General features: G+C 42.8%; 1 protein-coding gene across 2 annotated transcripts; it reads left to right on the top strand.

Moving 5' to 3' along the window:
• The first annotated feature begins 78 nt into the window (after window positions 1–78).
• Nsdhl (NAD(P) dependent steroid dehydrogenase-like) lies at window positions 79–27,987 on the top strand. 2 transcript variants are annotated; one of them, XM_046453383.2, is made up of 8 exons: window positions 79–233; window positions 7,905–8,021; window positions 9,976–10,134; window positions 17,671–17,817; window positions 20,168–20,296; window positions 22,717–22,859; window positions 24,747–24,849; window positions 26,563–27,987. In XM_046453383.2, exons 2-8 carry the CDS (start codon window positions 7,950–7,952, stop codon window positions 26,893–26,895), a joined length of 1,086 nt encoding a protein of 361 aa, XP_046309339.1. In that variant the 5' UTR covers window positions 79–233; window positions 7,905–7,949; the 3' UTR covers window positions 26,896–27,987. The 2 variants fall into 2 exon arrangements, with proteins under 2 accessions (XP_046309339.1, XP_046309346.1); XM_046453390.2 differs by lacking the exon at window positions 17,671–17,817.

Below are 27,987 nucleotides of genomic sequence, written 5' to 3'. Positions count from 1 at the left end.
CAAGGGGCGGTGTGCTGACGACTAAGACTTATCCTCATTGGGCAAGATCACGCTACAAACGTCCATTGGCTGATCCTATGCCGAACCGGACCAATCCCGTTGGTGGAGGAAACTCGGCTGATTCTCAGCTCATGCAGGCTAGGAAAAGAGAGTGGTGGTCGGCAGCTGCAACTCTGTGGGTGTAGGCCACGGACAAGCGGAGGCAGGCTGAGAGAGCGCCTACAGACAGACGGGTAAGAGTCATGACCTTGTCTTTGGGGGGCCGTCTTGTGTCTGCAGCTGGACCGAGCAGGAGGGCGAGGGGCTGAGTGGGGCGGTTCGGGTCGGGGGTGGGGGGTTCTGGTCTGCCTAGGACTGAGTGAGGGACTCCCAACATCAGAGGGGCCAGAAAAGACGTGAACTTACAAGTGGGAATGGGAACTGTATTCACCCGGCAGCTGAGACTAGGAAAGGTTAAGAGGCGTGCTGAGCTTTGTTGTCAAGGGTCAGACCTCTGGGACTTAAAAATCTAATTCAGCCAAAGTTTTTTTTCTTTAAAAGTGTGCCTTCACGGAAGAATCATTTTAGTTTTGACCTGGGTAAAACCAGCCCAGGATAGTGAGCGGAGGACCTTGGGAACATACTGTTAATGGAGTGAAGAAGATAATAGCAAGTGTGAGAAGCCTGAGAGGTCTTCAAAATATCCTGTTTGGCAACCACCCTCACAATGTAGACAGAGGGGAGCGTCATAGGTCAAGACACCCTCATGAACAAAGTCACAGGAGTGTAGGAAATGTGTCGCAGGCTTGGAAAATTAAAAAAGAGCACATGCAAGGGTATGGCAGAAATGAATTTGTACCCGTGCCTCCTTAACTAGCTCATTGCTTCCCCTCCAAGCAGTGGGACAATAATTTAGGCAAGTTGAGGACAGAATATAAATTTATTGGCTGACAAAGGCTTGGGGCTTATTAGCACCCCACAGGTGGAACTTCTGCCTCTTGAGCAGTGATTCAGGTTTAAAAGCTTTCAGTTATATTTGACACTTTTCTTGTCCCCTACCACATATTGAGCCTCCAAGTTCAAACAGCACTGCCGCTGAAATGCCCTTTCTTTCTCTTTTTGCCCCTGCTGCGTTTCAAGACTTCATGTTCAGCCTCCCAACTAGTCGCAGTCATAGTTCTCATCACGATATGCAAACCTGGCATGATGTGCCCCGCAACCATCATCCCCACAATTGGTCTTCTTTTCCTCTATCCTGGCTCAGTTCAGACCCAGAATGCTGGTTTTGTTGTTGGGCGTCAAATGCCAGGCACTGAACTTTTGTCCCAACTGTCCCTTCTGTCTTCTGTGCCCACATCTTTTCTTCCTCCAGGTCTTCACTCAGCTCTCTTCTCAGTGAGACCACCCTTACCCTGAGCACCCTGTTTAGTGCTGCAACCCTCAGTACACTCCCTCACCTTACTCTACTTTTTTCCCCATAGTACTTATTACCTTGTAACCAACTGTCAGTTTTATTTGTTTTGTTCTTTGTTGCCCTGCCACTAAAAGGCAGGCTCCCTGAGGGCAGACATCTTTGTTTTGTTCACTGTTGATGCTCCAGTCCATGGAATAGGGAGGGGCACATATAGGGACTTAGTAAACCTGTGTCAAACAACTAACCAGTAGCCTCCTGTTTCCTACCTCTCACCTATCTATTCCACCCTGCTCCACCAGATGAATTCTCCCAGTTAACAGCTCTTATCAGGTCAGTGCCCTTCAGAGGCTTCCCATAACTGTGAAGTAAAGTTCATAAAAGCCTCCTGCTCTTTTATCCCTTCGAATGCTTCCAGCTTTCCCTCCATAGCCCTTGTGCTGAAGTCTTGGTTGCCAGCCTGTATCACTGTTGGGAGGTAGTGGAACCTTTAGGAAAGGAAGTCAGATCATTGTGGATGTACTGTAGAAGAGGATATGGAGCCCCTGCCCCTTCCTCTCTATCTCTTTGCTAATCTGCCTCCTTCACTACACACTTCTGCCATCTGTACCGACTGCCTCATGACAAGCCCAGAGCAACAGGGTCAAGAAACTGACATCAAACTTCCAAAACTGTGAGTCAAAATAAACCATTCCTCTTTTTAAGTTGATTATTTCAAATGTTTTGTTAGAGTAATGGAAAGCTGACTGACACACCTTATTTCCCAGTCCACAGGGTGGCAGCCTCACACAGAAGAGATGAACACAAGTTTTATCTGGGTTTTGTGCCAACTGTGTGACCCTGGGCAAGTCCCTTGATTTCTGAGCCTCAGTTTCTCATCTGTTGAGTAAAACCAATGCTGTCTGCTTTACTAGATACTTTTTGAACCTTTTTTTTCTGGTACTGGGGATTGAACTCATGGGCACTCGACCACTGAACCACATCCAAAGCCCTGTTTTATATTTTATTTAGAGACAGGGTCTCACTGAGTAGCTTAGTGCCTTGCTTTTTCTGAGGCTGGCTTTGAACTCATAATCCTCCTGCCTCAGCCTCCCGAGCCACTGGGATTGCATGCACCACCATGCCCAGCTTACTTTTTGGATCTTAACGGAATAATATACTCATATATAAAAGAGTCTGACATTTAGCAGGTCTCCAGGCAATACTAAGTTCTTTTCTCTGACATGTTCTAATGATTTTCACTACTTGGCATGCCTGGGGCCCTTAGGCTTGGCTAAAATCTCTTCACTGTACAGCCTGAGTGATCTGATCATAACCCACACCCCCGCCTACAACTTCAGGGTCACATAGCCCCTGTATGTTGTCAACTTTATTCCTAGTCTTACTTCACACTTGCCGTGACACAACTTGTCAGGTATCAGAATATGCTGGATCTTTGCCACCATCTTGTTTGACTCATTCTTTGGGGGCCTTACAACTCAGCTTTGGGGTTACTTTTACTGACCCAGCATCCTATATTGGTGGTCTGGTCTTACCCTCCTTGAGGCTCAAAAATACTTCTGTAATTCTTTATAGCTTCCTGTCTCCCACATGAGAAGGTGGCCTCCTTGAAGGTTGAGGTTGTCTTTTATGCAGCATCTGCCTGATGGTGGCTAGTAGTCAGTGACTTGTGAATGAGCCTCCACTTTTAACCTTGCTTAAGCCCCACAGAAGCTCTGAGGTAGGCAGATGAGGACTCTTAACCAGCAGCAACAGGGTCATTCAGTTGTCACTTGAACCCAGGATGAGAACATCAACAGGTGCTGGGGGACAGAGCTTTCCAGAGGGGGCAATTGAGCTTGAAGGATGAGGGAAACACACCATGAATAGGAAGCACTAAAAGACACACACACACACACACACACACACACACACACACCCCTGAGGTCTGGGAAAGTCAAAGTCAAGTCAGATTGTACCAGTGAAGTAATGGCTCACCTGAGAGCTCTAAAGACCTAGCTGCTGGCCTCACTGGTCCTAATCTGCATGGTTTCTCCCCTGTATCACATCTTGGAGTTGTGAAAGGGGAGACCTTACATTTGTTTGCACAGGGCTCCTGCTTTGCAATACTTTCTCAAAGAAACTTATCCATAATGAAAGCATGCACCAGCACCAGGAGAATCCCTCTCTTTTCATTAGATCCTTAAACCCAGTATCACCAGGGTACTGAGCATGAAGCGAGCAGGGAGGGGAGACAGGGAGTCCTCCTTTATAATCTGAGACTCAGTTCCCATACCAGGATTCCAAACAGAGATCTGAGAAATGTTACTTTGCTTTTCTTGGAGGGCCACACTCTACTAATTGAGTCCTTTTGGGGAGTATATTTTGCCTGGAATCCTGTTCTTGTTTCTTCCTCCAAGTGGGTACTACCTGCCTGTGGATTACAGTGATGAGCTCCTGGTGGCCAAGTTCTTGCTTCCTGCACTACACTCCTTTAAAAGGTGGAGGCACTCATCTCTCTTTGTTTGGTTTGAAACACACTGTCCCTTTTGTCTCTAGGAGTCAGTGACCTGGAACTATCAGGGCTATCTTGCTCTCTTCATCAAATCCTGTCAGCAGCCCAAAAGTGGAGCAAGGAGCTTGAGTTTCACCAGTACAAGATGAATCTCTCTTCTTAAATCATTATTAGCCTAAGACTCTGTTCCAGTGGAAATGGGGAGTGCACATCCTGATTTTTAATGGATTCATAGAAGCTTTTGATGTATAAGCCCCTAGAACTTTGCTCATTGAGGGTCCTATATTCAATACTTTAGAGCTATTTTTCAATGTAAACATGTAGTAAAATAGACATAGCTGAAAATGTACATTAACCATTTTTAGGTGTACATGTCAGTGGCTTAAATACATTCCCATCATAGTGCAACCCTCACTACCATCCAGCTAGGAACTCTTCTTATCCTGCAAATTGAAACCCTATACCCATTAATAGTCATTCCATGCCCCCTCCCACAGCCCCTGGCAACTGTCAGTCAGTCTCTATTTGCCTACTCTGGGTACCTCACATGAATGGTACCAGGCAGCATTTGTTCTTTTGTGCCTGGGTTATTTATTTCACTTAGTATGATGTTCTCAAAGTTTATCCATATTGTAGCCTGCATCAGAACTTCATTCCTTTTTATGGATGAATAATATTCCATGGTATAGATACACCACTTTTGTTTAACCATTCATCATCCATCAAAAGACATTTGGGTTGGGTTGCTTTCACCTTTTGTCTGATAGTGAATAATGTTGCTATGAACATGGATGTACAGATAGGATTAGGGTTAGGGTAGGCAGTGCCAGCTTTCCATTTTGGGGGGTCTATACCCACAAGTGAAAATGTTGCCTCATATGGTAATTCTATGTTTAATTTTTGAGTAATTGCCATATTGTTTTCCACAACAGTTACACCACTTTACATACCAGGAAAATTCTATGAGCATGCCATGAGGGTTCCAGTTTCTCCATATCCTCATCAACACTTATTATTTTCTGCTGACTGACTTTTGGATAATAGCCATCCTAATGGATGTGAGGTGGTCTCTCCTTGGGGTTTTGATTTTACTTCCCTAATGATTAGTGATGTTGAACAATGTTTCAAGTACTCATGAGCCATCTTGAGAAGTATATCTTCTTCAGATAAATGTCTGTTGGATCAGAGCTACTCTTGATATTCTTTAACCTGACTCTCTCCAAAGTCTCTTTGGGAGACTCCTTTGTTGCTTCTCTGAGCTTCTGCTGGCCCCAGGCTTTCCTAGACTTATGGCCACTTCATTCTGGTCACTGTATTCATCTTCTCCTGGCATCCTCCTCTTCTCTCTGTGTCTCTTCTCTTTGTGTCTTGTCACTGGATTAGGGCCTACCAGAATAACCTCCTCATCATCTTTACTTCCACAAAGGCCCTTTCTCTGAATCAGGGTACATTCACAGGTTCCAGAGATTAGAATGGAAACACATCTTCAGGGGGTTACCACTCACCCCTCTGTAATAGTTCAGCAGTGTCTTCACATGGCTGAGGGATGATTAAATCTAATCTTTTGCTTTAATTAAGAACTGAATAAAGCATATTTAGGTCATTCATTGTGTTATTCTTTGAAGAGGTGGAAGAAAGGGGGGTCATACCTCTTTCTACCCAAATTTGTAAGTCTCAATCTGTCTTATTCTTTTGTGTGTGCTAGGGATGGAACCCAGGCCTTGAGCATGTTAAGCACACACTCTACCACTGAGCTAAACCCCAGCCCTGTGTTATTCCTTTTTCACATTCTGTGTATATACTTTACAAAGTATACCCATTAGGCAGCATGGGCTTGTTGAGGCCTGGAAGCTGTTTACCCAGCAGAGGTATAAAGCAATGGAAAAATTCAAAGATGACCAATAAGGAGGTGGGGTACTGCAGAGGAAGTAACATTTCTGATGATAGTAATAGTGGTCTTTAATGGTGTGGTCACATTCTTTGGCACTGTGTTGAGGGTGTTGCATGCATTTTCTCATTTACTCCTTATAGTGATCTTATGAGGCTATTCACTTTCCAGATGAGGAAGCAGGCACAGATCTTCAAATAACTCTCCAGAGGGCATCCTGTTGGTAAGAATCTGAGCTGGGATTTGAACTCATGCAGCTCTGGATTCATTAAAGTATTGCCAACTGTGTTGAAGAGTTGGGTAATTTATGCTTTTCATAGGCAGCAAAGGGGAGCAGAGATTTTGAGGAGCCAAGGCCTCCAGTCTTGGGCCAACATAGCCTGGTTAGCCCTGTCATTGGATCCTGCAAGCTTCTGAGCAGAAGACCATCATGGCCCCATCCTCAGACCTCTTCCTAACAGAGGTCAATAATGACCTTGGCAGGGTCCGAAGTTGGATTGGGGTGGGGGAATGTCCTTACCCCATAGATGTCATATGCCTTCCTGTTTGCTTGTCTTTCCCTGAGAATCAGTGGATATTTTGATTATAGTACAAACAAAACCAGATGCCTAACAGAGCTCCTAGATGGAAGTTTAGATGAGAATTTCTGTAGGTGATGTTGAGCAGCAGGGGCTCTGTGCAGGTGTGTGCATATACACATACATAGCCATGAGTCTGGCAGACACACAGGTGCCCACTTGGTACTGGGCTGCGTGCCTGTGATACAACACCAAAAAAGACAGCTCAGACTCTGAGGTTTTTTGGAACAAGGTACCAAAATCCAATTTCCATTTACTCTGGTCCTATTATACATTGAGCCAAATGAGTCAAATTTTACCTATATGCATTTGGGATAAACAGATGACAGGGCCCCAGCCAGTGTGCATGGCACTATGGGATAAAGGGGGGGTCATAGAAAGCAAAGAACTGCAGACTGACTTTGCTTTTTCATTGGATGTATTGTACTAAGGCCCAGGCATAGTCAAACTTTGAAATACATTTTTCTAATAACTTCCATTATGAGTTCAGAGAACTGTGCACCTCAAATGGCCCCATCAGACATTGAGAGTCCAAACATCCATTTCAAGGCCACTTCATCCTTCCATATTCCCACAAAATCCATACACTCACATAATCAGCTCCTTTGGGGACACATGTTAGCCCACTTGTTGAACATGGTGGCGGGGGGTGGGGTGGGGTGGGTGTGAAACTCCAGGTGTGTGATCAGATTAGAGAAATTGTAATGTTTGAGATATGATGCTGGCCACCTGTCTGCCACCTCTTCACTCAAATAGTGTTCTCTGAATCTAAGCTTTCACAGGCCAGTAAAAAGGAAACAGAGATGCAAGAATAAACATCTCATAAATGAATTGTGTTGGCAATTCCATATTGTATGTAAAGGAAGAGGGAAGCATACCCTAAGAGTTGTACTTGTGGTAACATGGTTGGACTTTGTCACTATTCTCTCCTGGTTTTGAGCTGGTTGGTCCCTGCCATGCTCTGATTATTTCCTGAGGGTTTCAGACACTCTGAGTTCTTTCACCCAAAGTCAAGATGGCTTTGACCTAACATCAAGAGAGTTCTGTCTCTTATTACACTCTGCCCACCACCTGCCCAGCATCCCATGCCCTGACATCATAGGCATGAGCACACAAATCCCTTTCATTGATGGGCAAACAGAGTCACAGCAAAGAGGAATGACTTGAGCAGATTTGTGATGTTCATGACAAGACCAGGGCCAGAATCCAGGATTCCCTAGGCCTGTGCACTGCCACCATCTAACAAGTACCCCAAGAGAAAGCAAAAATGATTAAAGTATGTTTGGCATGTGGCAAAAGCTACAACACAATGTTCTTATTTTCCTAACTGGTAAATGAGATCATGTAACTGACTTCCCACTGTGCCTGTGTTCCAAGTATATGGAGTTATGAGCCCTGCCATACCCTAAGAGTGCAACTTTCATCACCGGAACATGAACTGACTGCTTCAGCCAACAGCTATAGTTGCAGTTCAACTATTTGTGAAAACAGCAATTGAAATGGGGATGGCATGCTTTATATAACATTAGTATCTATCTCTAAATATGTCTTCAGGAAGAAGAAAAGTTGAGTGTAAACAAGACCATATTTTGAGCCATAATGGAACAAGCAGTTGGAGAGCCAGTGAGAGAACAGGTCACGCGGACCCATGTGATAGAGGACATTCCCAAGGTAAGTACAGGCATAAAAAGGTTAACTAAAGTCGGGTAGGGAAAATGTCGAGTACATACTTACCAGCAAGACACTGATGTTTACCTCTAGGCTGCAATATGCATTTATTACATTTATTACATCAATGAAATGCAGGTATTTTTAACAAGATACACATATTTAAGATGTATCTGTTACTGCTGTGTACCAGACAATATTAGAATACAGTGATTTGAAAGAACAACAGTTCCTTTATTCACAACTCTGTGATTTGAGCTGAGTACAGTTAGGGGATTGTCTTGCCCAGGCTCACTTGTGTAGCAGCAGGCACACAGAGGACCCCTGAGGTGTGTGTTCCCAGGGTGCCTCTTATGCCCTTTTTGGCAGTTAACTGTTGGCTGTTGGTCAGGCAGTTCAGTTTGCCTGCAGTAGGCTAGATGGGGCTTCCTAGTAGACTAGCATAGGAAACAGTATATAGAAAAGTTAGAGACAGAGTCTCACTGAGTTGCTTAGTGCCTTGCCATTGCTGAGGCTGGCTTTGAATTTGCAAGCCTCCTGCCTCAGCCTTCCAAACCACTTGGATTATAGCTATATGCCACCACACCCGGCCCTACTTTTTGGGTTTTGAATGGTGAGGCCAGTTATGTCAGTGGATTATACAAGAACAAATGATGGTAAAGTTGTGCTGCTATCTCTAGGTAGGTCTGGTGGAATCTAGTAAAAGTGCCATTTCAGATAGAACACCCAGACTGGGAGAGAGGCAGATCTGTAGAAGGTGGCTGGCCCTGGCATTCCCTGAGTTTCACATAGCTCAGTTGTGTTGATGTTTAAGGAATAAGTAGGGAGGTTGGTTGGTTTTTAATCAGAACAGAAATTCTTTAAAGTCTTTAGTTTCACACATTCAACTTTGATATATTCTATATAAACTAAGGAAAATGGGGGTTTATTATGTTGAAAAGAAACCCAGATATAATTTTGGCAGTATCCTAGGAAGGAAGAATATCACACGTCATCTTTGGGGACACTTATAGCCAACATATTCAGCAGGCAACAGCAACAACTTTGCATTGACAGCCTGGAGTTCAAATATGCATGTGTCTGCATGTAGTGCTTTGTCCTTCCATTATCTCCAGTTCCCAGAGTTGTAATTTAGCCAAGAATCTGGGCACACTTGGGAGGCTGAGATGTAAGCATCACAGCTTAGTCCTAATTTGTCAGCTCTTCAGAATTCAGAGAAGGGAAGCAAAGCCATGGGCCTGGGTGCCAAGCAGGTGTCTGATTGTGTCTGCAGTGCTACCAGGAGATCTCACTGGGATGGTCTTCATTGGTTAAGCTGAAGCAGGAAGGGGTTAGGTGACAAGTCCAAGCCTTATTGTGGTCAAGAAGGCACTTTGTCCTATCAATATGGAGACTGCTACTTTCTGATGATTTAAGTGCAAACTCTTAAATGACTGGCTTTTTGTTTCTTGTTTTTGTTTTGTTTGTATTAGAGAAGTGCCCAGGAATCAAATATCAGGAGCAAGAAAGTATCATCTTTGTTTTTTGTTTTTCTTTTTTTTTTTTTTTCTTTTAGATTGTCCAGGTTGGGGCTGGGAATGTAGCTCAGTGGTAAAGTGTTTGCCTACCAAGCACAAAGCCCTGGGTTCCATTCTCAGCACTGAGGAAAAAAATAAATAGATCATCCAGATTTGATCATAGGTGGTTTAATTTCCCTTCACTAAATACAAAGCATGAGAATTGTCATCAAATCCACCAAGTTCTATTTTAATACTATTTGCTCTGTCTTTCCTTCTTGCTGGTCCCAGCAGAGAAGGTGGCACTGATGATGGAACACTTGAATTATATAAAGCATCTCCCTGGGCTTACAGTTTCAAACAAACATACCTGCCATTGCAGTGGCTCACATAAGTCTAGCCTCCCACTAGCTTCTGGTCATCACCATGCTGGTTCTTCTGACAATTTTCTCTTTCTGTAGGTTAATAACTGCACAGTGATTGGAGGCTCTGGATTCCTGGGGCAGCACATGGTGGAGCAGTTGCTTGCAAGGGGCTACACCGTCAACGTATTCGATATCCGGCAAGGTTTTGATAATCCCCGGGTGCAGTTCTTTCTGGGTGACCTCTGCAACCAAGAGGTAATGGTCTCTGCACCTTTGCCAATCTCCCACACACACTCAGGGGAAACCATAGCACTTCCTGTGCTTAGAGACCAACCAAATTGTTTGGGAGAAATGATTTTATTTTGAAAGATATAGGAAAGAGTTTAACACACACCACATTGCTAGTATTCATAATGAATAACTGGCATCTACATCACAGCAGCTCAGCTCCGTCATGAGAGCAAAAGCAGCAACACACCCTACTTAAATGACCAGATATGTCTGTGTACCAATAAAACTTTTGGTAAAACCAAAAGTTTTACCAAAAATGTCATGTATTGTAGTGTGCTGACTGCAGATGCTGGGCCTCAGAGTTCATCTTCCTTTCAATTAAGGTAGAATTCACATACTGTATGCTTCATATTATAAAGTGTGCAGTTCAGTGGTTTTGACTGTATCCACAAAGTCATGTACCAAAACATTTTTATCACCCCAAAAGGAAATCCTGTACACTGACTTCCCATTCCCTCCCCACTAGCCCCTGACAACCACTCTGCTTTTCAGTTGCTGGATCTCCCTGTTCTGGAAATTTCATAGCAGTAGAATCATCCAATAGGTGACCTTTTTGTGACTGGCTTCTTTCCCTTAACATCAGTTTTCAAGGTTCATTCATGTTGTAAGCGTATTAATATTTTTAATTTTATCAAACGTTGCCAAATTGCTCTACAAAGCTGCTTGCTCTGTTTGTCATTTCCCACCAGCAATGTGGGAGGATCTCCATGGCTCTACATCCTTGCCAACATTGGCCTAATTATTAGACTTTTTGGTGTTTCCATTCTGAAGAGTATGAAATGTAACTTGGTGCTATTTAAAGTCACATGTCTTCCTTGATCCTACTCTTGCAAAGCCATGTGTGCTTTCTCTCCCATGCTATATAAATTACTCTTCAGGGCCTAGAGATGGGGTAGATGCTTTCCTTCCTCCCTTTCTGTGCCCTTAGCCTCTCCAACATTGATGACAGTACAAACCCTTCCTTGTGGCAGCTACCCACAGCTACCCAGGTGACTCCTCATCATTCTGTAATGATTTTATCTCCTGGCTAATGCCAACTACATCAACCACATTTCCAGCATTATCATTGGTGAAGACTGCATTCATGAAGATGACCCTACCAATACCCTTGCCTCTCTTCCTTGGCCTCTTTAAAGAATGATCTCATCCTCTACTCCCATTGTCATTTCCTAGATCACCTCTAGAAAACACATCTTCTCCTTAATCTCAGTTGTAGGCATCTCCTCTTTTCTTCAATTCAGACCCTCTAATTAATATCCCAGCCTGAACAACTCATGATTCCACTCATACATGCAGTCATTTCCACTGCCCCTCACCCCATTCTGTGCTCACTGCCATTGGTTCCATTGTCCCTTACTCCCCTGCATAACCTTTACCTGTCTTTGCCCCTTTTTCTTCTCATTATGTGTATCAGTCAAGGTTCTCCCAAAAAGCAACCAATAAGGTAGGGTTGTTGAGGGAGGAGAGAGAGGTTGAGATTTATTTGAAGGAATTGGTTTATGTGATTGTGGGAGCTGGCTGGGAACATCTGAAATTTAATTTGCAGGACTGATAGGAAGCTCAGACAGAAGTTTATGGGGCAACCCAAGTTAGAATTTCTTCTTACTAAACCCGCAGTTTTGCTCTTTTTTCCCCCTTTGTATGTTCTTTATTTTAAACACCTTGAAATGCAATTTATATACATTAAGCTTTACAATATAAAGTGTAAAATTCAGTGGTTTTTGATAGGTTCCAAATTATGAAGTCATCACCCAAAGCAAACTTCAGAACATTTTCATCACCCAGTAGAAAACTTCATACCCATTTGTAGTTGCTCCCCTCCTCCCCTCCCCTCAAGCCCTAGACGACCACTGATCCAGTTATATCTTTCTTGACATTTTATTTTAATGGAAACATATACCATATGGTCTCTTGTGACTGGCTTCTTTAACCTAATTTTTTTTGAGATTTTATTATATCACATATCAGTACTTCATTTATTTTTATTGCTGAATAATATTTCATGGTGTGGATGAATCAAATTGTATTCAGCTATTCATTTATAGAGGAATGTTTGGGTTGTTTTTACTTGGGGCTATTATAAATTATACTGCTATGAATATTCTGTGTCTGAATTTTTGCATGAATGTATGTTTTCATTTCTTTAAGGTACACATACAGGATCGGTGATATGGTAACTCTACATTTCACTTTGTATTGATGCATAATAATTGCACAGAATACAGGGTTTCATTGTGGCTCTTCATACATGCATGTAACATAAATTGATCAATTTCACTTCTCAGTACTCACCTTCTGCTCTCTCTTTGATCCCCTTCTTCTAGACTAATGGTTTCTCTTCTACATTCATGACATCCTTTCCCGTCTAACTTCCACATATAAAAGAAAACATAAAGTATTTGTCTTTCTGAATTTAGATTATTTCTCTTAACATAAAGATCTTCAGTTCTATTCTTTTTCCTGAAAATGATATAAGTTTATTCTTCCTTGTAGCTGAATAATAATACTCTGCTACATGAAAAACGTGATATATATACACATATATGATAGACATCTAAATCACATGTTCTTTATTCATTCATCTGTTGACAAACATCTAAGCTGATTCCATAACTCGGCTCTTGTGAGTTGTACCATTAAAAAAATGGGTATGCATGTATTTCTAAAGTATGCTAAATTTAATTTTTTCAGATAAATACTGAGAAATGGTATTCCTGGGTCATACAGTAGTTCTACTTTTAGCTTTTTGAGGAATTTTCATATTGTTTTCCATTGTGGCCATACTAATTTATATTCCCAACAACAACAATATATCAGGGTTTCTTCTTCCCTGCATCCTCCCCAGATTTTATTATTGTTTTTATTCATGACGATAGCCATACTTACTCTGTTGGTATAGAATCTAACTTTTGGTTAGTTGGGATAAGAGTTTATCGCCTTATTTATCTTTTCAAAGAACCCACTCTGTTTCATTGACATTTTGTATTGTTCTTTTATTTTCTATTTCATCTCTGATCTTTATTATTTACTTCCTTCTCCTGGCTTAGTATTGGTTTGTTCTTGTTTTTCTAAGTCCTTGAGATGCATCATTAGGTTATTTATTTGAAATCTCTCTGATTTTTATTAATTGGATTATTTGTTTGGGTTTTTTTGTTTGTTTTGGTTTTCGATATTAAGCCTTTTGAGTTCTTTCCATATTTTAGATTTTAATATCCTATCAGAAAAGTATCTGGCAAAGATTTTTCACCCATTCTGTAGGCTCTCTCTTCATGCTCTTAATAATTTCCATTGTTGTATAGATGGTTTTTAATTTGATGGCATCCCACTTATTGATTTTTGGTTTTATTTCTTGAGCTTTAGGAATCTTGTTAAGGAAGTCAGTGTCTGCATCAATATGATGGAATACTGACCCTGTGTTTTCTTCTAGAAGTTTCAAAATCTCTGGTCTAATTCCTAAGTTTTTGATCCACTTTGATTGACTTTTGTGTAGGGTAAGAGATAGGAATCTAGTTTCCTTCCTCTACATATGAATATCCAGTTTTTCCAGCAACATTTGTTTAAAAACCTATCTTTTCCCCAAAATTTTTTTTTGGCATGTTCAGCAAAGGTGGTTCTAAGAGGGAAGTTTATCACTATGAGTCCCTACAGGGGGAAAAAATCAGAGAGTTGGAAGACTGGGGCAGAAAGATTGCAAGTTTGAGACCAGCCTGAGCAACTTAGTGAGGCCCTGTCTCAAAATTTTAAAGCGGGGAGGATGTAGCTCAGTGGTAGAGCACCCTTGAATTCAGTTTTGCTCTTAATGCCTTTGTGTGGTTAGGTGCAGTCCACTCAGATTATCCAGGATAGTGTCCTTTACCTAACATCAGCTGATAGTGGATGTTAACCCTAGACTAGTGCTAGATGAGATCACTGGGAGCCAGACACATAAAAATCCCTGTCATGTGGTACTTAACATTGTCATCCCATCCCTGGTAAAATCCAGTTCTCTCTCTTCCCTGTGTATCTGGGCAGCTGGACTGGGCCAGAGAGGAGGAGATGTGCTCGCTTCTTGCTCTATCTCTGGCCATGGCCCTCAAGCCTCCCCCAGTGCCACCCAGCCCTGCATCTGCATCCTTCCTCCCCTGCCCTGCCAGAACATGCCTCATCCTTGGGAAAGCTCCCATCTGGTGCCAGCTGGAATGACCCTCCCCTTCCATACTCAGTGAGTGCACTAGGGATCCATCCCACTCTCTCCTGCATTAGATCAGCTGTCAATGCACAGACCCCTGTGTTGGCCATCTTAACACCATGCCCCAGCCCAGCTGCTGCCATGGATAGCAGAGCTCAAAGAGTCATTTGTATTCATGACCTCTGCAATCCTTCTGAAAGGACCTTGAGGTGACTGTATCTGGTGGTTGAGTCTCATCCTCATAAGACCTTGGCCCTTCAGTGGCATCTGGTGCTTTCTTCGTTTGCCTTCTAAGATGTCACAGTCACTCATTCTACTACCTTGGTGATTTCCCCTTCTCAGTCTCCATAGCTCTATAATTTCTAAACTTTACAGGCTCCAGGGCTTTCCATGAATCTCTTTTCTAACTACATTCTATGTCCTGGTGAATCCATCCCACCTCAGGGATTTAATATTCTCTAGAAGCTTCTAAGTCCCCAGCTGGGTATGTCCAGCCTTGCACATGTCTAATTACCTGCTGGACATTCACACTTGCCATGTCCATACTTGTCCCTACCATAGGCTCCTTCCTTACCAAGCAAACTTACTCCTTCTGAAGTCTTCTCAAGCCCCAAAAGTGGCCCACTCTGTCTTTCCAGTCTCATTGGCCAAAAACCTCAGATTCATCTTTGATTCCTTTCTGTCTCATCCCATTCAACAGAAAACCTTGTTGACTCTACTGTGATCCAGCAACTTTGCACCCTTTTTGTAGATACTATCCTGGTCCAAGGATAATAGATCATCATCTCCCACCTAGATGTTAGAGGGAGCCTTTTAATGCAGAACTGAGATTCTATCACTCCTCTGTCCTGCAACCTCCAATGGCATCCAGTCCCATTTAGAGCAAATAACAAACATCACCACTTGCACAATATGTCCCTACCCCTCCCTAGCCTCCCTCCCTCCCATATTTCCCCTCATTGCTGTGCTGCGGTCACACTGGCCATTTAATGCTTCTCTAACTGACCAACCAAGTTTCTGCCTCAGAAACTTTGCATTTGCTGTCCTTTCTGCAGGATTTGTTTTTTGTTTTTTTAATTTTTTTATACTTATAGATGGACAGCATGTCTGTATTTTATTTGTTTATGTTTATGTGGTGCTAAGGATTGAACCCAGTGCCTCACACATTCCCTGCAGGAATGTTTTATGAAGCATAGAGCCTGCTTCCTCACTTCCTATAGATCTGTGGGCACTATATGTTAAGCAGCCTGCCCCTCCTAATCCTCTTACTCTGCATTCTTTCTGTATAACACTTGGCAAGAGCTGATATACTCAGTATCCACTTGTTTGTATCCTTATTTGTTCTTTCCACCAGAGAACATCATCTCCACAAACATAGAGATTTTGACTCTTTTTTTGATCACTGTTACATCTCCTCTAAAGAGACAGGATCCTTAGCCAACTTTTAACTTCTCTCCAAAACATTCCCCCAACTGCTTGTGCTGTGGTTATTGGTATATTATTTCCATTTTTGCTTAAATCCAATTTTAAAGGGAGACCCTTAGGGGGTTTTCCACACACTGGGTGTCAGAAATGATCTGTCTGTCAGAGTAGGAGACACTGAGTTGGAGTTAGCTTTTCCTCAACATCACCAGAACCCCAAATTTCTTAGGACCAAATTAATGAGGACATGACCAAAGGACAAAGTAGCCAACCTGAAGGTTGACCAACTTTGAGAAAATGGTAATAGTAGTGGATTTTAATATATTGAATTAAAAAGAAAGAATGTATGTGACCATAGAAATACTGAAAAGAAAATTAGTTTTGAGTGGAAAGGAAGCTCTACTTTACAGAGGAATTACAGTTAATAAGTATAAAAGACATGTTTAGCATGAGAATGTTACCATTTTGCAACCAGTCCATTGATAAGTGTTCCAGGCAAGATCAATCAATATATGTTGAAATCAGTCATGGGATGATCACCTCACAGATGATTTACTGATTGCAAAGGAGTAAAGTTACCTTTGGATGGCCAGAATCAAGCAGCTGTCTACTTCAGTGAACGTTCCAACTGAGCATCATAATCAATGGGACAAACATGTGCCTCACAAGGTATGCCTACCCTGAGAAAGATATACCTGCACCAATGTGAAATTTTTGCCAAAACTATTGAGCCTGAATATAATCCTGAGGAAACAAACAGATGCCCATTGAGGGACAATCAGTAAAATAACCAACTTGACTCTTTGAAAAATAGCACTATTACAAAAGATAAAGAAAAAACAGAGTTCTAGACTCCAGGTAAAAACAGCTATAAAGGACATCGTCAGCACAATTAGGGAAACTTGAATATAGACTCATTGTTAGATAGGAGTAACCAATCTGTTGGAATTTGCCTTGTGATCACTGTTTTGAGGTTATTCAGAACATCTTTGTTCTTAGGAGTTGTATGATAAAAATTTCAGAGGCAAGATTCATGTTTGTATAAATAGAGAGGAAATTGTGGCAAAACATTGATTAGTGAATCTTGACACATCATTCATAGTTTTCTTTCTTTGATAGTAATCATACCTAGATCCCATTATTTCATCAAGATTTGGTGAAATGGTGATGTACCCTTATTTTCTCTTCCCTTGGTCACTTGTACCTTTGTACCTTGCACATATTAAATGGTTGGTTCTTCCCCTTGTACTTGATTATCTCACAAAGAGTTGTTCTTACTGATGATCAAACCACCTCTTCTTTGGCCAGTTGAGGCCTCTTCATGTTGGCTCTTGAGTACCTTCTACATGTCCTTGGTAGTCTTGGCAATCTTTCTTACTTTCTGATAATGACAAGGTGTTCCTAATTCAACTTATATATTTCCTTCCCCAAATATGCACCGCCTCATTTCTCTCAGGAGATTCCTTTAAGTAGTAAATTTAGTGTTTTAAACTCTCTTTCAGGTTGTACATTGTATCTGGTCTCTATATTGATAGTGTAGGACTTTTTCATATGACTTATAATTTTTGCATATGAACTCACCTTGTCCTAGTGGGAGTTCTACCCCCTCCCCCAGATTCCCTAAACATGTAGAGTGTGTTGTCTCCAGATCCCATAGTCTTCCAATGCCCCCAAACTCTGTTTACTGGGGACTAGTTCGTGGAAAGGGGGTTGTCAAAGGGACAACTTGCTTTCTAGTGCATGCACTTCTGTATTGTTTGAATCTTTTACAAGAATGTGTTTCCATATTGATTGTAGAATTATAAAAAGGCAAGCAGCCTACTAGATACAGATTACAGAGTCAGAATAGGAGAAGACTGTTGACCTGCCCAGAGCACAAATGATTCTTTTGTCTTTGTTTGCTTTTCGAGGACCTGTACCCAGCTCTGAAAGGTGTAAACACAGTTTTCCACTGTGCATCACCCCCACCATCCAGTAACAACAAGGAGCTCTTTTATAGAGTGAATTTCATTGGCACCAAGAATGTCATTGAAACTTGCAAAAAGGCTGGAGTTCAGGTAAGGCAAAGGCAGTGGAAAGTGCTGTCAGGAACATGTGACCCCATGCAAGGGTGGGAGCTACAGTTCCTCTTACAGTCTTCCTGGGCTTAGCCACAGTCTGTTGTTTCTTAAATTTAAAGATCTTAGCATTTAAACCCTGGGTGTCACTTACAATCATGCCAAGGCCTGTTAGAGATTTAATATTCTAACCACATATCAGTAGACCATCTAAGGACCCTAAGCCTATTAGTCTTTGAGTAAAGAACTACAAAATTGAGATAATTGCTTTTATTGTTATTGTGACAAAATACACATAACATTTTTTACCCATTTTAGGTATATGTTCAGTGGCTTTATGGCTGTTCCCATTGTTGTGCAGCCATCATCACCATCTATCTCCAGGACTTTCTTCTTCCCCAACAGAAACTCTGCCTCCATTGAACAATTCTCCATTCCTCCCTCCATCCAGTTTCTGTCACCTACCATTTTACTGTCTTGTCTGTATGAAACCTGACTACTATAGGGACCTCATACAATATATGTCCTCTTATGATGGGCTCATTTTACTTAATCTAATGTCTTCAAGGTTCATCCATGTTGTGGTGTGTGTTGGGACTTTCTCACCTTTTTAAGCTGAATATACTCCATCTTATGAATAGACCACATTTTGTTCATCTACCTGTGGACATTTGTGTTATCATCACCTTTGGGCTGTTGTGAACGATGCTGCTATGAATAAGGTTGTAAAAACATCTGTCCCAGGCCCTGCTTTCATTTCTTTGATGTCTGCATCCAGAAGTGGGATTGCTGGATCTGAGAAGATATGAATTTGTGCCATGTGGTAGCTTTCTGCACTGTTGTTACAAATCTTGGTCCTGGGAATGACCTTTGTGGGACTCAAGCCAGTGGATATAACAGCTTCCCCGTGGTGATGCTTGCAAGAGACAATTATAACTAGAACAAAAGCCTTCAGTGAGCTGGGAATCCTTCTCCCAGTGCTCCTTCTGGGTACTATCAGCTAGTCTCTGGCATGATTGTCTGGCCCAGCAAGAATAGGTGGGCTCCCATCAGTGTTAATAATAGCAACTCCTACACTTTGCACTTGAAAAGACACCCTGCCCTTCTGTGGTTCCCTCCTATTTTTCTCCTTGATAGGTAGCCAGGGGCTAAGTGAAGTCTACCAGTAAATGGAACAGGTGGGATTTCAAGCATATCCTTTGATGCCAAGTTCCAGACTCTCCACTTTGTCTTATATAACTGAAGTTCTGCAAAGTCCACTACTGCTATGGTTAAATGGAAGGGAACAGGCCTAAAAGAAGATTCCAGAATAGTACAACACCCATACATTCATCAAAGTCTTTAAAGATCTCAGCATCTTGGCAGAGATTAAGTCCCCTGTGTACCCTTCCTCAGTAACATTGCTCCCTTTCTTTACCCACATGTAACAATATTCTGAATCTAGATTTATCATTTGTTTGTTCCATATGCAGTCAGTATGAAGTATTATTCTGCATGTTATAAAACCTTATAAAATGGTATTATATTGAACATGTCCTCCTGCAACTTGCTCTTTTCCAGTATTATGCTTTTGGGGTTCTGTTCATCTTGGAATACAGAACTGTTGTTCATTTGCTGAAAGAGAAGAATAGCTTAGTGAGTAGGGGTGTAGGAAATGACTTTCTGTGTTGTATTTAAGAAAATATTTCCAATACGATGATCAAAAGATTATTTAATATATTTTATCTTAAAAATTTAAAGCATTGCTTCCCACATTGAAGTCCTTTTATCTACCAGGAATCGATTTATGTTTATATTTATATACAGTGAGGTTGAAATCAAGTCTTTTTCTCCACACAGATGACCAGTTCAGCCCAGTCACTGTATAATTCTTTTCTTACTGTTCAGCGCCACCTGCAGCATGCAGCAAGCCATGCTTTCAGTGTTTGTATCTGAACTGAGCCTATTCCCATGCTCCCTCCTCTGCTGTGCTGGCCTCTATCTGTGCCCGTGCTGGGAGGGAAGTTTGTGGGCTGTTTTTTCCCCATGAAGAATATATCTGATAGTGATATACTATGAATAATGGGAATCTGTTCTGTCCCTCGGGTGTGACAAGATAGAAAAAAACAGGAGGTCCAGTGTTTCAGATTGTAATACCATGAAGTATCTGGAATCCACATAGCTGCAGAAGGTGGTGATTATCTTAAGAAGGACCAAAAAGCAAAGACATTGCAGCTAATAAATATTGCAGACACTCACATGTGAGGCTAGGGAACAGGCGCCATTTCATTCTCACACATGCACGACTTTCAGGCTGTTGGAATTGTAATAATTTATGACTCGTATTTTTCTTTAAATCTTCCTCTGCCAGAAACTCATTTTGACCAGCAGTGCCAGTGTCATCTTTGAGGGCAGTGACATCAAAAATGGAACCGAAGACCTTCCTTATGCCATGAAACCCATAGACTACTACACAGAGACTAAGATCCTACAAGAGAGAGTATGTACCTTAGACCCACTTGAGTGAGTGGACATCTGAAGGGTTTATATTCTTAAGAAAAATGTGGGAACATAGAAAGTTAGCATTGTGAGGCCTGAGTATCAAACTTGGGAAATAAAATGTATAGGTGAATTAAATTTTAAAATAAGAACAGTATATTGGGGCTGGGGATGTGGATCAAGTGATAGCGCGCTCGCCTGGCATGCGTGCGGCCCGGGTTTGATCCTCAGCACCACATACAAACAGAGATGTTGTGTCCGCTGAAAACTAAAAAATAAATATTAAAAAATTCTCTCTCTCTCTCTCTCTCTCTCTCTCTCTCTCTCTCTGTCTCTGCCTCTGCCTCTGCCTCTCTCTTTAAAAAAAAAAAAAAAATAAGAACAGTATAGCTTAATATTCCTGGATACTAGTCTGAGTATTTTCTGGGACCTGCCTCCTTTTACCTTCACAATGATCCCATAGGCAGGCAGTGTTATCATCACCAGATTATTGATGCAGAGAGGGATCCAGAACCTTCATCAAGGGGCACCTACTTTGCATGTGGCTAGATTAGGCAGCCACTGGACTGAATAATAGCCACTGAGCTTTCAGGCTGCATGGGACCTGGATGAGCTATTACCATCACCCTGAGACAGTCCTAAGCTGTGGGCTATGGGTGTCCTGAGCCCCAGACAGCCCACCTTAACTGGATAGCTATGACTTTACCTTTCCCAGGCATTTGTAGCATGCCACACCCACTTAGGTCTTCCCTCAATGCCAGTGCTTAATGAACTGGATCTTACCACCAAACTGGCATTGAGTCCTCTGTGATCTGACAGCCAGGTGTCTCCCAGCTGTTTTCTATTACTTCAGCTCAGAAAGCCCCAGTAGAACTGGGTGTAGAGAGACTCAGAGACCTCCCCAAACCTGGATGTACAGGCCTGGCCTTGATAAGCTGAAGTTCCATGTCCAGGCTGTGTTCAGTCTATGCCCAAGGAACACTGAAGCCTCTGCTGGGCCCTGACAACTTTAGTAACTATCATCTGAGCCCATGTAGGCTCAGGAACTCCAAATGGCATCTTGGGCTCAGACCATCAGTGTCTTGCTTGTGTGGACTTTTGGGTGCTCAACTGGAATCAGCAAAGCCTGAGGGTGACACTAGCAGTAACTTACCTAGAGCCTAGTTTCAGCCAAGATCAATACCTGTGTGGGTTTTAAATCTCTTTACTGATAATAAACCAAATTTGATGTCAGTGCAGGACCCCTTCAGTCACATGCCTTTAGTAATCAAGATGAACCTTGGTAGACATTTTTGGAATCCATATTTAGTCATTACTTTTATGGTCATGAGGACCACAGGCCTGACAGCAAGAGGCAGAGCAACTCTGGGAATCTGTTGAAAGAGGCAGCTTCTCCATTGTTGGCCAGCTCTGATTATTATAAATTTAATCAATAAATAACAGTTGATGGGACTGAAACTTGTACAAGCATCTTGCCACCATGGAATAGAACTCCTAGATGACACACCCCAACAATTACTATAATTCCCAAGCAGTTGGCTTGAGTTGTCACATTTAGCCTTCTTACAGTCTTGTCAGGGTGGGTACCATAATCATCCCTGTTTTACCAAGAGTGCAACAACTCCTTTAAGATTTTTTGTTACTTTTGAAGCAAAACCTCTTTCCTGTACAGGTTAACTGGGGGACTGCATTGTTAGGTGATTTCAGACTTGCAGGAGCATTATTATTTGGCACATGACTGTACTTAAAACCCTTGGGTTTTATTGTGTTCACATAGCCCCACAGAAGACACCTCTCTCTTCCTGAGGTGGTAACAGGAAGAATGGCTGCCTTTTCTGGGGCACTTGCCACTTACATCTTTCACTCTCATCACTGCTGCCCTGTTTCCCCAGGGGTCTCCATACTCTTCACTCACTCTGACCCTCCTCCTGGGCCCAGTTGCATTTGTCTAAGTCCTTTCCTATGAGATGGTACACTCAGCATTGACGAAACAGCCCAGTCTGGCACATGTCATTAAGTCCCAAGCCCTTTTTGTGGCAGTAGCCTTGCTGAAGGCTCACTGCTGGCTCAATAACTGGAACCCTTCGACCTTTTCCACAAACTGCTGCCAAGATACAATTCCACCTGGCAGCATTTGTGCATCTTAGCCTTTGAACCCAAACCCAAGCCTTTCAATTTGAGCTCACTGGTTTTTACTCAGTTTTCTCCTGCATGTCACATTTTGGATGATGGATGGAATATAGAGGTACTGGTGACTGATATGGGTTGTCATCCCAAAGCAGACTACTGCCCAGTAGTCTGTATACCAACAGAACACATCATCTGTCAGTCCCCTATGGTAAATGGTACCCAGCTAGTGAGGAGCCATCTTAGCTTGGGCTGAGAGTTTGCAATGGACACACTCCTCCTGTTCTCCTTCAGGCAGTTCTGGACGCCAATGATCCTGAGAGAAATTTCTTAACCACAGCTATCCGTCCTCATGGCATTTTTGGCCCAGGAGATCCCCAGTTGGTCCCCATCCTCATTGAGGCAGCCAAGAAGGGCAAGATGAAGTTCATGATTGGGTGAGTTTGCCCCCATTGCTCTTCACCTCTCCCTGACCCATGCAGTGCACAAGCAGCTTTCCATGCCAGTCTTACTTTGTTCAGGCTGCTACAACAAAATACCTTAGATTGGGTAACTGTTTTAGATAGCTCTTTTGTCACTGTGACTAAAAGATCTGACAAAAACTGAGGAGGAAAAATTTATTTGGGGCTCAAGGTTTCAGAGGTCTCAGTCCATAGACAGCCAACTCCATTCCACACAGCCCAAGTTGAGATAGAACATCATGACATGGTAGAGGGAAGCAGCTCAGGACAGGACACCAGGAAGCAGAGAAAGAATCCCTCACCAGGTACAAAATGTATACCCCAAAAGCATGCACCCAGTGACCTACCTCCTCCAGCCACACAGTTACCAGCCAGTAAATCCCTGTCAGGGATTCACTGATTAGATCAAACCTCTTACAACCCATTCATTTCACTTATAAACCTCCTTGCATTGTCTCACATGTGAGTCTTTTGAGGACACCTCAAACCATCTAAACCATAATAGTAACTGAGAAATATATTGTTCAAAGTTCTGGAGTCTGGAAAGTCTGAGATCAAGGCATGAACAAATTTGGTATCTGATAAGAGCCAATTTGTCAAGATGGCACCTGCTATTTTTCCTCACAAGGCATAAGGAGCAAAGAGGCTCCCTCAAGCCTCTTTTATAAGGACATTAGTCCCATTTACAAGGGTGGAGCTCTCGTGGCCTAATCAACTCCCAAACTTCCCACCTCTTAATAGCATCACATCGGGGATATTGGGGACACATAAGCATTCAGACCATAGCAGTGACCTCCATTCATTTCCTGGGGCTGCCATAATTACCAAAAAGTTAATGCCTAAAACTACAGAAATTGATTGTCTCATGGATGTGGAATCCAGAAGTCCAAAATTCAGATGTTAGTAAGGTTTGTTCCTTTTGCTGGTGGGGAAGGAAAATCTGACCCCATTTCTATATAAGGTTGCATTCAAAAGATCCAGAAGGACATGATTTTTTTTTTTTTTTTTTGAAGGCCAGTATTTAACCTGGTGTGCCTTCTCAGGAAGGCTGGGAAAATATCTCTTTCCCTATTTGGAAATTATGGAAACCAAGGCTCAGAGCAGAAGCAATTGGCCCAGAGTGACACACTAAAGCCTCAAATCTTTGTTTCTAGAAGTCAGATGTAGGTGTTACATTCCTTCTCAAGAAAAGTAGTGGTGAGGGCTCCCACCGGTGACATCAACTGTGGCTATCTCCCAAATGCACCTTTTCTTCCTTCATTTTCCCCTCTTTTTATCTTTTTTTTTGTTCTAACTAGTTATACATGACAGTAGAATGCATTTTGACACATCATACATAAATGGAGTATAACTTCTCATTCTTCTGGTTGTACGAGATGTACAATCACACTGGTCATGTAAGGGTAATAATGTCCGATTCATTCTATCATCCTTCCTACCCCATAATCCCTCCCTTTCATTTCCCACTCTTATCCCTGCATCTTGCTAAGCCTCATTACCACCCTCACTTATCACTTTGAGGAATTACCAAGAGCTGTGCATTGGCCCAGTATATCTTGGGAAGTAGTTGTTGAAGAGTCGCTGCCCAAATTGAAGCTTAAACAGACAGTACCAGTGCTGACTGTGCTGGGATGGTGTGGGCAGGGTACCCCACTTCCACATTCATTGCTTGGCCCTCAAATATTCCACTAGTGTAACGGCTCCAAGAGTCCTAGCCCTCTCTACTTCCTTATCTGTTATAGACATCCAGGTATGCTGGGGGTGGGCACTGCCAGGGCAGACAGTAGTTGTGCTGCAGGGGCTCCATGAGGCTCACAGCTGAGCACTACCAGCACAGCTGAACCATTCCTTGTGCACCTGCAGAAACGGGAAGAACTTGGTAGATTTCACCTTCGTGGAGAATGTAGTCCATGGACACATCCTGGCTGCAGAGCACCTCTCCCAGGATGCAGCACTGGGTGGGAAGGTAAGGCACCTGCTTCTTCCAGCTTGACTCACCACTTCCTGCCCCTGCATGTTTGCCTTTTTTCAGATTTCTTCTCTCTGCCATTGGGTTTGCTCACTGCTTGTCCCTGTGATCCTATATCATGACAAGTCTGCTTTATTATCCCCTTGGGCCAGTGTTGAGGCCCTCTAGTAAGGAGAGCTGTGTCAATGAGCATCACAAAATGCATGAGTTAATTAGGTGGGAGTGAGCAGAGCTTAAGAGCTTTGTTCCCCATTGTATTGGTTAGCTTTCCATTCAATGGCAAAATGTCTGAGAAAAACAACTTAAAGGAGGAAAGAATCATTTTGGCTCACAATTGGTTGGTTCCATTATTTGGGGGCCTGTAGTGAGGCAGAACATGATGTCATCCAGGATGCAAAGAGAGAGGGGAAGGGCCCTTGGAGAAAATATACCCTTTAAGGATATACCCCAGTGACTCACTTGCTCCAAGTAGGCCCCACTGCCTATAGTTTCTATCACCTCCCAATATTACCACTCTGGAGACCAAGCCTTCAACACATGAGCCTTTGGGGGGGCATTCCATATCCAATCTATAGCACTCTACCTCTGACCATGTGGTTCAGAAGCTTTTGTAACTGCTTTATGGAAGGAGTTTAGAAAGTTTGGAGATAGAAGCTAGAGAACGAATGAATGACCAGGGATAAGATATTCCCTTCAAGGACATGCCCCTAGTGACCTACTTGTCTCAACTAGGCCCCACCCTTCTAAAGTTTCCATAACCTTCCAGTAGTACAACGAGCAAAGGACCAAACTTTCAACACCCAAACCTCTGGGGAGCAGTCCATATCCAAACCATACCTTCTCTGGAGCGTGACCATGTGATCGTGTGCTTGCTTCCTACCATTTCTCCCACTTGTTCCTCAAGTTTCCATTTTCCCCATGGCCCACACATGCTCACATCACTCAGGCCTGTCACCCCTCCACAAGGGTAATATAGCTGAATCTACTGGCATTTGGTGTCCAGTGGGCAGATCAGGGTTGGGATGATGGCCTTCTCTGAAGTGGGGTGGATATGGCAGGAAACAACAGCTCTTAAGCAAAGATCGGAGAGCCCGATTAGTCCCTTTACCCTATCTCCCACTCCTAGGCACCCCCATCATCTTTGGTTCTCACACCTAGATTTGGAATCCTTCCTCACTGCTTGGTCCTCTTTCACTCTGCACCTCTGCCAGTTTTCCCACTCATAACCTTGCAGGTGGTTGGGAGTAAAGGGGGAGTGGCTTTTGGTTTAGAACAAACATAGTATGTTCCAGAAATGAACCACCCATTCATTGCATACGAAGATAAGAAGATGAGTTTTACCATGATTGACAATTACTAAATTAATGAATGTACCTTCCTAGGGCAAGTTAAATTCCATTTAAAATCCTAGACCATAGATAAAATTTGCACTGCCTTTCCTCTCTACCTCTGAATGCTGCCCATTTACAGAATTGAGGACAGACCGTGTGACATGCTGGAGCAGCCAGACACATGAGGAGGCCAAATATACACCTCAGTGTTTAGCTGCCCTGAAGAAGAGCTGGACGGGTGGGTAGACAGGGAGCAGCCTCTGGTTTCCCACAGTGAGAGTGTTGGATGAGCCAGTAGCTGTGGTTGGGCTCTGGGTCCCAGCTGCCTTCTCACCCCTGCAGCTGAGGAGAGGTTTCTAACTTCTTGTTCCCTCGCCAGGCATTTCACATCACCAACGATGAACCCATCCCTTTCTGGACGTTCCTGTCCCGCATCCTGACAGGCCTTAATTATGAGGCCCCCAAATACCACATCCCCTACTGGGTAGCCTACTACCTGGCCCTTCTGGTGTCCCTGCTGGTAATGGTGGTCAGTCCCATCATCCAGCTCCAGCCCACTTTCACACCAATGCGGGTTGCACTGGCTGGCACCTTCCACTACTACAGCTGTGAAAAAGCCAAAAAGGTCATGGGGTACCAGCCACTGGTCACCATGGATGACGCCGTGGAGAGGACCGTACAGAGCTTTCACCACCTGCGGAAGGTCAAGTGAGGCACCCTGGAGACTGGGCCATCTCAGTGTGTGCTCTGGCCACTAACCTTTTCCCCTGTGCACTGATGAACTAATAGCCTTCAAATGAGTTCCTTCTGAGCTTAAGACTTCTTGCTAGTTAAATGAGACCATGCCCTGCTCCCTCTGTGCCTGTGAGGGTGACAAGAACAGCAGACATTCCTCTTTTCACAGCATTGGATTTGAATTTCTTAAAACAGGCAGCTTCATATTGTACTGTTTTGTTCTCCCTCTATATCTCTGTATCTCTCTACTCACAATCCCTCTCCCCACCCAAGGTTCTTTATCACAAGGACCACCCTGAAATCATCCATTTCATTCTAGTATTCTAGTACGTAATCAAGGTACCTGTAAGAAACAATCCATTTGCTGATTGAGAATGGGAGACCAGAATATTTATCATGCAAACCAGTACTAGAGTGGAAGCCACTAGAGTCTGTTCAAGGAACCATGGCTTTGACAATATCCTAGAAGAAAAGCAGAAGTTGTAAATGAGACTTCAGATGTACATTTCATATCAACACAGTTTGGAGCAAAAAAAAAAAAAAAAAAAACACGAGGGCATAAATTACTATGATCCCTGCCATTCTGGAAGGCACAGCTGGTTTTTTACTTCCTTCCAGGTTGTCTCTCAGGGACTCTACCAGTGCCCACCTGCAATGTTGTTTCATAAAACATTTCCTTTTATCAGCAGAGTCTTGTCATTTATAGTGACAGTGGTGTTCTGGCTCAATGACATGCCATATTAGCCATTTAGCTCTTATCTAACATGGGACATCAGGCTGGTTGATGGTAAACCAAAGAAAAGGGAGCCTCCTTAATCTTCTTTGAGTTTGGGCAGAAAATCATGAGATGATGCAGAGAGATCCCTGCACATCACACTCATAAAATCCATCAAGCAACTTCAAAAGGGCATAGCAGATATAATAATCTAGGCTTTTCTATCTTTTGATGATTATCTGTTTGTAGAATATAGTTTCTTCTCCACCTAATTGAAATGTAATTTCAAGTTTTTTTTCCTTTGTTGAAGAGCAGGGGGTACGTGGGAAACTACAATAAAGTGAAAGTGTGCAA

Source organism: Marmota monax, unplaced genomic scaffold, assembly GCF_021218885.2.
Source record: "Marmota monax isolate L192 unplaced genomic scaffold, Marmota_monax_Labrador192_F-V1.1 WCK01_AAM20220418_F8-fsc00142, whole genome shotgun sequence".
In the NCBI taxonomy this organism is placed as follows: Eukaryota; Metazoa; Chordata; class Mammalia; order Rodentia; family Sciuridae; genus Marmota; species Marmota monax.
Note: the sequence above shows the minus strand (reverse complement) of the source record. Positions and strands in the feature narration are given on the sequence as shown.